Source organism: Anopheles stephensi, chromosome 3 (genome assembly GCF_013141755.1).
Source record: "Anopheles stephensi strain Indian chromosome 3, UCI_ANSTEP_V1.0, whole genome shotgun sequence".
Lineage (NCBI taxonomy): Eukaryota > Metazoa > Arthropoda > Insecta > Diptera > Culicidae > Anopheles > Anopheles stephensi.
Window position 1 is genome coordinate 10,746,668 of NC_050203.1, and position 11,078 is coordinate 10,757,745.

The 11,078-nt window shown below is 47.9% G+C and overlaps 3 protein-coding genes across 3 annotated transcripts; 1 reads left to right on the forward strand and 2 right to left on the reverse strand.

Moving 5' to 3' along the window:
- Positions 1 to 53: 53 nt before the first annotated feature.
- On the forward strand, positions 54 to 1,874 carry LOC118513155. Its single transcript, XM_036058601.1, has one exon. It carries the CDS (start codon positions 187 to 189, stop codon positions 1,381 to 1,383), a length of 1,197 nt encoding a protein of 398 aa, XP_035914494.1. The 5' UTR covers positions 54 to 186; the 3' UTR covers positions 1,384 to 1,874.
- LOC118513152 (protein tramtrack, beta isoform-like) lies at positions 1,634 to 5,943 on the reverse strand. Its single transcript, XM_036058599.1, has 6 exons — positions 5,573 to 5,943; positions 4,969 to 5,474; positions 4,789 to 4,894; positions 4,608 to 4,704; positions 3,155 to 4,537; positions 1,634 to 3,070 (listed from the first exon to the last, which is right to left on the reverse strand). The coding sequence occupies exons 1-6, from the start codon at positions 5,788 to 5,790 to the stop codon at positions 2,933 to 2,935; spliced, it is 2,448 nt and encodes an 815-aa protein (XP_035914492.1). The 5' UTR covers positions 5,791 to 5,943; the 3' UTR covers positions 1,634 to 2,932.
- Positions 5,944 to 6,469: 526 nt separating this feature from the next.
- Positions 6,470 to 9,543, reverse strand: LOC118513157 (zinc finger and BTB domain-containing protein 17-like). The gene is made up of 7 exons (XM_036058604.1): positions 9,137 to 9,543; positions 8,884 to 9,017; positions 8,467 to 8,554; positions 8,304 to 8,400; positions 7,263 to 8,225; positions 7,021 to 7,156; positions 6,470 to 6,944 (listed from the first exon to the last, which is right to left on the reverse strand). Exons 1-7 carry the CDS (start codon positions 9,355 to 9,357, stop codon positions 6,883 to 6,885), a joined length of 1,701 nt encoding a protein of 566 aa, XP_035914497.1. The 5' UTR covers positions 9,358 to 9,543; the 3' UTR covers positions 6,470 to 6,882.
- Between the last annotated feature and the right edge of the window lie 1,535 nt (positions 9,544 to 11,078).

An 11,078-nucleotide genomic window follows, 5' to 3' on the forward strand; every position in this document is an offset into this window, starting at 1 on the left:
GCACGTGTTTACGTGCCGTATAATCGCGGCTTTAGCCACACCTCGGCGTCATTCGAGTTTGACAGATGTTGGCGCCGCTTTGTGACTCACTGTCCAATAACAACAACAGCAGTGCAGTTTGAACAAGAAAATACGGCGACGGGAACGCACCCATCTGACGAAACAGCGTCGTTTGCAGCAGTGAAAATGCATTGCCTCAGCGTAATCGTGTTACTGGCAACAACCGTGTACCTCCCAGCAGCGACATTGGCCCAAAGCTGGCAATGTACGATGGAGCAGTTCGAGTACGGGCCAAACAAATCGGGCCAGTTTTGTGTGTTCCGGGCGGTCGAGTGGAAGCGAGGAAAGCCAGAGCCAGAAATCGCTGCCAGCCCGGCAACGAACGTTGCCTTCGTCAACTCGCAGCTTTTCGCCTTACCGAACCGTTTCTACGAACAATTTTCACGCCTAGAAATGCTAGTAGCACGCAATGTCAGCCTCGAAGAGCTAACGATCAAGAACCGGCTGCGGATCGTACACGTAGAGATGAACGCGATAGAAAAGTTATCCGTCGATGGTTCGAACACGAGGCTGAAAGAACTGCACTTGCGAGACAATAGCTTGGGCAGCTTCGGCACCGCTGCGAACAGTTTGACCGGATTGGAAGTGTTGGACCTGAGCAGCACAGGAATTGCAGAAAACAACGAAGATACGATCGATTTGTCAGTCTTTGCACCGTTGCCGAATCTAACGGAACTGTACCTGGCCAATGTGCGGGCACACTTTATCGAGAATGAAGTGAAAGCATCGCTACCGAAGCTGAAGGTACTGGATCTGACCGGCAATCCGTTCACGCCGAGCAACTTTAACTTTGAGGTGTTCCGGACAGCTCCCAATCTGGAGGAACTGTACCTGCGCGATGGCTTCATGTCCGATCTGTCCGTTACCGACATTCGTTACGACATGCCCGCCCTGAAGCGTATCCATCTCGATGGGAACGACTTTGACTGCAATCTGCTCGAAACGCTGCTGAAGCACCTGGAAGAAAAGGGGGTGGAAGTGATTGCTGCATCGCGTCAATGCTTCATCGGATATGAAAGTTTGCAAGGAATTTGCTGTAAGTCGGTCATTGGTCGAGGACCTTCTACCGGTGGTGCCGGAGGTAGCGGTGGTACCGTCGCTACGTCCACCGAACCCAGCAGCGGGCAAACGACGGCCGAAACGACACGGACAAAGGAAGAACACACCACCAACGATTCCGTCACGACGAACGATATTCCGCTCTACGTAGGCATTGGACTGGCGGTGCTGGTTGGCGTTGCGGTTATCGGCTTTTTAGGCTTTAAGCTGACCAGGAAGCATCAACCGTTGTCAACGATCGATGATCAAATGCATGTTCTGTAAATGTGTGGAGCCAGTCCAAGAGGAAAGCAGCTAGTTTAACCTTTTCATGGGACGCAAGCAAAAAACATGTTTTCACCGCTTACCCGTTAGTGTCGTAGCACAACGGTACAGCATTTAGGTTTTAAATACCAACGACTCAGCCACCCATGCCAGGGTCCAACCGTGTACCAAATGATAGTGCCTTCTGACAATCGTTATCGCTGTTGTTGGTGGAAAATGGAATCTGTATTTTGTCTTTACTGTCACCTGGTTTTTTTGTTGACCGAACCAGAATCCCTTTTGGAACCCCTACTAAAGTGCACTCGGCGTATTGCAGAAGTGCCATAACTACTACTACTACTGCTACTAGTTCGCGTATAATCACTACTTGCTTTTCACCAATACACATTGTAGATGTATTTTAAAAAGCATCCTGTGTGTAACGCAGATATTACAAGAAAAATAAAATATTTAAGGTTAGATACAATCTACCCTTTTTACTTTAGACCCTACAATCGTTCCCATCTTCCCACTGTGCTTACTTTCAAGGCCAAGGAGATTGAACTGTGCGACTCAAGCAGTTCCTTTGAAGGTTCCTTGTTGCGATGCGTACAAACGTGCTGGTACCGGAAGGCACAAGTCCATAAACACACAGAGAGGGCGATCGCCACCGTCGGAAGAGTCAAACATCCGGTAGTAAAAACAGGTTCGAGAGTTTATTTACTTACAATCTAGAGCATAAAAATTTGTACAATGTGTGAATTGTTGTACACCGTCTGCCGTTACATGACATCTGTTCTGATCAGCTTCATATGGTGCTACCTTAGGCTAACATATAAATACACATATGTGGCAATTTCTATCTGTTTAAAATAACCTCGCAACCCGTCCGAAAGTGTTGCGCATTAAAACAGGGGGTTAGCAGTGCGAGTGAAAATATAAAACTTTCTCTGTGTAAAAGTAAAAACTGTCTGGGTGTAAAAGTAAAGTAGTGTATTGGGGCGGTCCGGTGGCCGAGGCGATAACGGCGCCGGTCTTCATACGGCAGGACCGGGATTCAAATCCCATCCAGACCGCCTCCCCGTACGCATGGCTGACTACGTTGCTACGGGTAAAATTAAGTCACAGAAAGCCAGAAATGGTGGCAGGCCGAGACCTCTCGAGGTTGTAGTGCCAAGGAAGAAGAAGAAGAAAAGTAAAGTAGAACACATTACAATACGCGCAAGGACTGAGCATCCTGAGCTGAGCGGGTAAAATTAAGTCAAGGAAGCAAGAAATGGCTGTCTAGGAGTTTCTCTTGGGATCGTAGTGCCAAACAGGAAGAAGGATGCCTATTCGTGTGCAAAAGCAGAGAAGAATGCGTAAGTGACACCGTCACCGTCCCGCTCTTTAAACGCTCTTTAACCTTACGGACGGGTGCCCTCTGCGCCCTAAACATATATACGTCTACATAAACATTATGTAGAGCCTGGTGAGACAACAACCTAAACGCCCCTCCCCCGACGCTATCCTCCATCATCATGCATCTTCAACGTATGCCAGCGGGAAACGATTGCACGCCGCGGGAGGGTCAATCCGACTGCGAGAACTCTTCGTGAAAGTGTGGATATCGTTCGGTGTGTTTCTTCAGCACGTGATACACCCAGTCGTATTCCGAGCCAAGGAATTTGCTACACAGATCGCACTGCAGCATCGTGATGTGTCCTTTCTGCAACAGTAAAAAAAAAAACAAAACGAACCCTATTAGACATCCCAACCGATATGCACCCAATATGCCTTCCTTTCCACGTACCGGATTGCTTTCCTCGTGCGTGATCGGTTTCCGCTCGTAGTGTTCGTACACGATGTGTTCCACCCAGGTGTCGGCTGTTTTGAACCGCTCGCCACATATTTTACAGCTGTACACCGACCGCACCTTGCGCAACAGCGCACTCTTACTCGTGGTAGGTTGTGCGTAATCATGCTTGTTGGCGCACTGTTCCGGATGGCTGGGGTGTGACGGTGCCGTACCGTTCATGTGTTCATGTGTGGTATGAGGCGCGGAAGGTACTACTTGATACGTGCGTCGAATGTCGGGTGGTTTTGTGGACGGTTTTACCGGTGCCGTTTGTTCCGATTCTTCCGATTGTCCATGTTCTAGCGATACCGAGCTTTGGCGCGATCTTCCGTTCACGCTTCCATTCACACTTCCATTCGCCGGTATCCGATTGTTGTGTTCGATGCTTTCCTTCTCCGACGTTGCTTCCGATTGTGGTAGCGATGGTTCCGGGGTTGTCGTCACACCGGTAGACACATTGCCCACCGACTCGGCGTCGCCATTCACCACGCTAATCATTTCAAAGTCCATCTCAGCATCGTCTTGTTCCGTGTCAATGTATTCCGTCCCGTTATCCTCCTCTTCATCCTCCTCCTCGTCGTCCTCTACCGATCCTTTCTCATCGTCCAGGCCCTCCTCCTCCTCTTCGTAATCGTCGTAATCGTCCGTGCTATCGTCATCCTCATCATCGAGATCGTAGGATTCATCATCGTCGACGTCTTCTTCACTGCCCTCGGACACACCGTCGCTGGTCGCGCTTCGCCTATCACGCGACTCTGTCGTCGTTTTGTCCTCCGTTTCCGAATCCGAGCGTAGCAAATCAAACCCAACCTTGGACGAAACTTCTACATCATCCGAATCGTCATCCTCTTCGCTCGCGACACGACGCATTTTTGACGCCTTTTTGCTCATTTTTTTGCGCCGCTTTTTGGACCGTTCCGTTACCGTCGACTGTTCCGTTTCGGAACTGCTTGTACTGCTGCCGGTATCTTTCGGCGACAGATCGGCTGTCTTTGTGACCGACGAGGAGGAAAGCGAACGTTCCTCTTCCTCGTCGGAAATGGACGATGGTGCGCGGGTGTGCATTTCCTTGCTTACGTTCACAACGGCAGGTGGCTTAATTGCTGCCGGTTTTGCCGGTGCTTTTCCCCTCTCTTCGTTCCATATGCCCCGAACGCGGAGAATTTGTCCGCAGCGAAGAAAATCCGCCAGCAGCCCCTTCGGCACGGACGCTTTGCCCGTGTACATGTACTGTAGCAGAAGCTGCATAATGCGTTGCGAAATGTCGGGCTGCAGGCAGAGCGTAATCGGGTTCCCGTTTGTGTTCGGTTTTAGTGCGCCCAGGACGCTGGAGAAGAACTGTGCAATGGAAACGGGAGCGTTATTTGGATTTTCTTGCCTTTTCAAGGCTTGTTATGCGAAGCGTTACCTCACTAAAGTTTGCCAAAACCATTCGATGTGCCGGCATCACGCACGTAACGCCCTCGTGGCATGTAATCAGCATCACGTCCGCATACAGTTGATTGCTGTTCGAACAAAGAGCGATCGGTTAGAGGATGGTTTGCACACCATTATGCGAATAAACCGTGGACAGCAGCACGCGTCGTTACCTGTACAATTGACACAAAAACTCTTCAATTGCTGCCTGCCGAAAATCGCCCTCAATATGAAACACTTCGCTAGACTTTTGCGTTTGTTGTTCCAGAACAGTAATATCTAAAACGAACAGCAAAGAACAAACAAACGTCTAATAAGGTGCCAAGTACACGCCAGCAAATTCGAAAACATACCGTCATCTTCCGCAGTCGAATCTCCATCCTCATCCGTGTCATCCCGCTCGGATTCTTTCACTACCGATTCTTCCTCGTGCTCTGATTGTTGCTGTACGTGCTCTTGCTCTTCCCCCGACCTACTGCCCGAGCGGCGTTCATCTTCCACCGGAAATTCATCGAGCGTATTTTCATCGTCGTACATTCCCATGTCGGAATATTCTTCGCGATTTGCACGATCGGCCGACCCGTCGCCCGGTTCTACCTCATCGTCCTCCATGTCGAGCGAGTTTTCCTCCAGCTCAAATTCTGCCGGATGATTGTCGGCCCGGTTTCTGTTGGACGCATGTCGCTCAATTACACCCGTCATCACGAGATCCATGTCCAGGTATTCGGTCATATCGTACACCGGGGGTCCCAAATTCTTAAACCGTGCCGGGGCGGAATATTCGAAAAATTTCGAAATCTTACTGTACAAGCTCCACTGTGATGGTATGCCCGTTTTCAGTACCTCGCTTGCCTCCTTCCTGCAACAAAAAAAGAGGCACAACAACGCAATCCCGGGATCCGGAAGGTGAGCTTGGTACGGTGTTGTGGTGGCCCAAATACCATCAAGCGCACTTACCTATACTTTCCGCTAAGGTTGTGTATACGACCCCGCACCTGTTTTACGGTGGCTTCCAGACATCCGGCTTCCTTTAGCTCGTCTACCATCATTTCGTAGATCTCTTCGTGGCCACGGCCTGCCTTCAGTTGTTGGTAGTATTTTCCCCACACATCTACAAGCAGTTCCAGCTGCGCCGTTGTCCACCGATTTTTCGTTCTAACGATACTGTGTGCCATGGTGTCTCACCAATGGTAGGCAGCGCGAATTGTACGATACAACCGCACCAATTTCACTGTATTTTGCAAACTTTTGGAAGAACTGCGAAATACAAACAAATAAATAACGCTATTCCGTGGTTCTTCGTTTGACAGTTTCCCCCTTGGATCAAAACAACAGCAGGGCGCACAGCGGGTGGACATCGGGCTGTGACAATTAATTAAAATAATCATCCAATCATTGCTCAAAAATGTATGGAAAATAAGTAAAAACAAATAAGTAAGGCAAAAGCGCGACTTTAATAAAAATGTTTCTAATTAAAACAATTCACACTTGTTTTCTGCGTAGCTCTTACTTCGAGAAGTGAAGTCGTGGTCGTAAACGTAGGTTGGTACTTCAAATTCCAGCCAAATAATTGCAACGGGTCCTACAGCCTTTCTTTGTGCTGGAGTAAAGAGAATCTCGTAAAATAACTAATATTATGGATAGTAATTGCATTATATGACCATGATAAAAAATGAACCCAATACTATCGCATTCACAATCGCCTGTAGCCATTAACTTGAAGGCTTTTAAGACACTGTGAAGGTAATGATAGATAAGTTCAACTGAAGATGATGTGGGGTTCCAACGACTTAAAATTCCGAAAGAACATTTCATGCGTTCCGACCTGGAACTGGAAAGAAAAACTAAATCCCCTTTATGGTGAATTCATTAAAACGTATATTTCGACATGTGCGCAAATGTGTCTCTGCTCTGTAATGCTCTCTATGATGTTGTTTTTTTTTTCTTTAATGCTCTACTACAAGTCCTTATTGCCTAGTTGTGTTGTATAATTTTCTACTCGTAACTTCTCTTTTGTAGTTGTATCCCGCACTTTGCCGCCAGGTAGGGGGCAAAGCTGCTTATAATATTCAAGAAGCAACTGTTGTTGTCATAGCCAGTAAAAAAACGGAAGGGGTAAAAATAGAGTATATCATAAAATTGTTCAATCGAGGTTATCGTTTGTTTGTTCTCCATCCTTCCCGGACCGTCACCTTCCTCTATCCATCGCCCCCAATCCATGCAATCCAATGCCGGACCCGTGAATCGCGTGAGTATCATTATTATTATTAGTCAGCCGAGCTAGATGATGCGATGGAACGAATTTTGCTAATACTGGGCAACAGCTCTTCTGTTAAGTGATGAAAAAAAAAACAAATTCGTACAAATAAGCGGCGCTTAATGCTTTCATGTGCTGTGGTGCTCACCGGAAAACTGGGCCATTTGTTGCTGTAATTCGGCGGTACGATCGTTGTGCACCTGCAGTACATGCTGAGCCCAGTCGACCGCTGACGTGAAGAACTTCCCGCAAAAGTCGCAACGCATGTTGTTTAGTGGCGTTTCCTGCAAGTGGTAGTGCAATAGAAAAAGGGTGATATTAGTACCGTTTTCTGTGTCTGTGTTCAACTGCCAGGCGAATGTCCTGCAAAGACCATCTTTGTTTGCTCACTTCTTCTGCCATCCGGCTTCGTTTACGCAGCACTTCCGGAGCGTCCCCATGCGTGCTGATGATGTGCTGTAGTAGATCGTCCGTGTTGGTAAAGCACGAGCTGCACAGGTCACAGCTCAGCGAGGGTTCTATTGGTTGTTGCTGGTGTGATGAGTGCGATTGTTCCGGCAGTAGCTGGTGCTGCTGCCGATCGGTTGCCGAACCGGCGCCAACCAGCAAACCAGCTGGCTGTTGCTGTTGGTGCTGTTGCTGTAGCGCGTAATGATCCGCCAATGCCGCCTGTGAGGTTTGTGCCGATTGCTTAGCCTTTCCATCCGTAGCCAGTTTTGATTTGACCACTTCTTCCGGGAGTATCATCACATCTTCGTCCGAGTCATTATCGTCATCCAGATCGTCCCATTCGGTCGGTTCCTGTTTCACATCGGAGAGGCTGCTGCTGAACAGTGCAGCCGCACCGTGTGCCATCGCGCGCATCGAGCTAGCGTGCAGATCACGCTGGATGGCCGCTATCGCGAGCCGTTTCTGTTCGTCCAACGAGTCCAGGGCGGACGTGCCCGAATCGGAAGCCATCTCCGTCTGCAGGTCCGATGGCAGTGTCGATCTGCCCGCCACCGGACGGCTCGCTGGTTCGCTGCTTTCCTGTGATGATGAGGTACCTGGTTGACGATAGTGCATCTTATTGCGAGGTTCGGCCCCCGTTGCGCGACGTTTGTGGCCCATGCTCGAGGACGACTGTTGCTGCTGCTGGCTTCCCGATCGGCTTTCGCTCCAGAAGCCGCGAATTTTTAACAGCTCACCGCTGCGCAACACATCGTCCACGTTGTACTCGGGTACGGACGATTGGCCGGTGTACATGTACTGCATCAGGATTTGCATCGTCTGGTGCGATATGCTTCCCGGCAGCACGATGTACGTGTTGGAGTTTTGCGGTACGTTTAGCTTGTCAAAAATGTTTGCAAAATACTGCAGAGAGACGGGTTGGTGCAATGAAAATGGCATTAAGCGCTAGACTCTCTCATTCATGTTGTAGAAGAAGCTTACCATACTGAAATTTCCCAGTACCATGCGATGTGCTGGAATGGCAAATGTTTCCCCATCGTGACAGGTTACCAGGGTTACATCCGCGTAGCGTGGATTGCTGAAAGCGTAGAAAGTACCACATTAAACAACCGAACCAGTATGCGACAATGGCAAATATACTCACAAGTACAAATCGGTGAAAAAGTTGTCAATATTCTCATGTCTGTAGTTGCATTTCAGCTGGTACACCTTAGTTTTGCTCTCCGGTGTTTCTGCAGTGATTTTTGAACGTAAAGAATGTGAAAAAAATGCTTCAATTGTTTGCTTCCTCGTACAATACAGTTTCAAACAGGTGTGTTAGGCAGTGACCTCATCACTTAATTACTGAATCAGTTAACTATATGCACTACAAAAATCACTAGAACACCAATAACAACTCAGCATCCGCACTACCGATTGGGCAAATGTCGCAAACACCAAACGAATCGACATTCTCTTTGCCGTTCCCACGAACGGGGTCATTAAATATGGCCTACCTTCTGCACACAAGACAAGGGACACAACCACCCAGTGTTTGGCACCACACACAGTTCATACTCACCTTCCATGCTTTCCTCCTGCGTTTCGACCGTCTCATCCAGCCCGCCGGCATCGTTGCTGAGGATGTTGTGGATCTTGTTAAACAGTGGCCAGCGCGACGGTGACCCACCGGACAGCGTCAGCATCGATTCCTTTCTGTGAAGAGGGAACGGCGTACCCGTTGCGTCGTACACCACCACCATCGGTGTGACAATGCACCGCGCGAGGTTAGAACGTGGGAAAGCTTCGCGTGCCCCATAAAACGGGATAATTACCTGTACTTGGCGGAAAGGTTATTGATCCGGATCCGAATGTCTTCCACCGTCACCTTGCAGCCGCTCTTCTCCAGCTTGTGCTTCATCTTCACGAAGACGTGGTCATTCCGTCGGCACGATTTCAGCTCACGGTAATGCTCGGCCCACAGATCGATCAGCAGCTCGATTTTGGAAATCGACCACCGGTTTTTCTTCTTCTTGTACATCTGGCTGAGCTCCATTTTTCGTTCGTCGGAAGAGACAAAACGGTGCGTCGCGGTTCGGCTTTCTTTCACACTTTTAATGCTCGTTAATTATGCTTCGATTTTTTTTCTTCCTTTCTTATGCTTGCCCTCTCCCCCTTCACGGCTATTCTGCGTCCTCTTTCATTACCAAGAACCAAGCGTTGCTGCAACATAAACAACATCTATGGTGTTTGACAGCTGCTCCAGTGGCAAGGTGATTATAGGCGTGACGCTTAAAGTTACCTTGGTCTTTGGTGCGGTGCTTTTGTTGATATCGCGTTGTTTACCGTTCCGCGGAACGGTTTCGGGGGAAATGCGTTTGGAGTTGTAGCAAAAGTGTAGAATTTTCCTAAAAATAATGGAATTTAGTGCAATTGCCTTATATAAATGTTCTGAATCTGTTCTGGAAACAGAAAAGCAGAAATCCGAAGCGAATAATGTTGAACAATCAACGAATGTAGTGGAGTGGTTCTGTGAAGCTCATAATGGATAATGAACACACAAAAATAGTATCGTAAGTAGCTCAAGTAGTAGGTCAATATTGGGATGCCCTGATCTTACTCAATTATATTTCTTCTAGCAGGACCTACCAACAAAGGGAACATCGATCGAGTAGTCATCCCTGGAGATGATCTTGCTTGTTTCTGCGTTAGTTCTAATTTTCATACTTTTTTGCTTAACAAAGATAAAACACATCCTCTAAAGGTAAGTGTAGTATTCTTTTAAATAAACAATTTGTTTAGCACTGTATTTCTCCTGCTCGCATGAAGCAACAGAATGTCCCACTCCGGTAGCATTAGTGTGAGCGCACGCCAACTTCAAGAGCATAATTATGCTCTCATGTATGCCCGGCGAGAGTTTGATTTGCTGGGCGCTTTAACATAAAGCGCCTAGCTAGAACCGGAGAGGCAAACGGTGGAGCATTTTGGATGGTTCTCTGTTGTTTGTTGTTATACCACCCCTCGTGCGCGATCCTGGGCGAGTGGCACACGAGTCCTGGCCAAACAGTGTGTTTTTGCCGTGCAAAAGGTGGCTCCAGTTTAGGCGGGACTCTTCCACGGGACTGTTTCGACAACTTGTGCTTCCCATTTGTGTAGGCGGAATCGGGACGCGGTTTGGTTTCGACAAATCCAACGCACATTTAGGTAGGTGTGTTTAGTAGCACTTACTTTTCGGGGTTGTGTAAGCCGCTTACATTACTGAATCTATCGGTATCGTTGGTGGAGTGCAGCAGGCCAACAGCTTGCCTATCCGTCTGCCTCATTAACCGGTTCGCAGAGATTATTTACTGCGATCATCTTCAACGCTTCCGATGCTTGCAACTATCCGGTGCAATAAGTGCATACGAGTCGAGATAAAGCTGTGAAAACCATGGGTGTTGAAAGTGTCGTGCTGCATACCGCACTTCGTTGTTAGTTTATAGCTAATCAATTTATCGATCTGACAATGATGGTACAACGAAAGTGTGAAAGACGTGGGAAGCACTGATTTGTTCCCATTTCAACCCTTTCTTTCGAAACGGTTCCGTATTGAACAAATCATCAATAATATGAAAACAATAGTTGTATGATGCTGCTACTTTATTAATGTGATACAAATATTTGTTAGTATCGTACCCTTGTAACATAAAACACGTGGATCAATCCCTGCAAACCAACAAAACGTTTTTGTTTTCTTTTGCTGGGATTAAAAGATTTCACAGCTCACCGTCGCCAAAG

Excerpts from the sequence above, each read along its gene's own strand:
- LOC118513152 (XM_036058599.1), bottom strand. The coding sequence starts at position 5,790 with ATGGCACACAGTATCGTTAGAACGAAAAATCGGTGGACAACGGCGCAG. Across the intron at positions 4,705-4,788 it reads TTTTTGTGTCAATTGTACAG|CAATCAACTGTATGCGGACG; the intron begins GTAACGACGCGT and ends TTGTTCGAACAG. Across the intron at positions 4,538-4,607 it reads TTTTGGCAAACTTTAGTGAG|TTCTTCTCCAGCGTCCTGGG; the intron begins GTAACGCTTCGC and ends TCCATTGCACAG.
- LOC118513155 (XM_036058601.1), top strand. The coding sequence starts at position 187 with ATGCATTGCCTCAGCGTAATCGTGTTACTGGCAACAACCGTGTACCTC.
- LOC118513157 (XM_036058604.1), bottom strand. The coding sequence starts at position 9,357 with ATGGAGCTCAGCCAGATGTACAAGAAGAAGAAAAACCGGTGGTCGATT. Across the intron at positions 8,226-8,303 it reads TACTGGGAAATTTCAGTATG|TATTTTGCAAACATTTTTGA; the intron begins GTAAGCTTCTTC and ends GTCTCTCTGCAG. Across the intron at positions 6,945-7,020 it reads ACAAATGGCCCAGTTTTCCG|AAGAGCTGTTGCCCAGTATT; the intron begins GTGAGCACCACA and ends ATCACTTAACAG.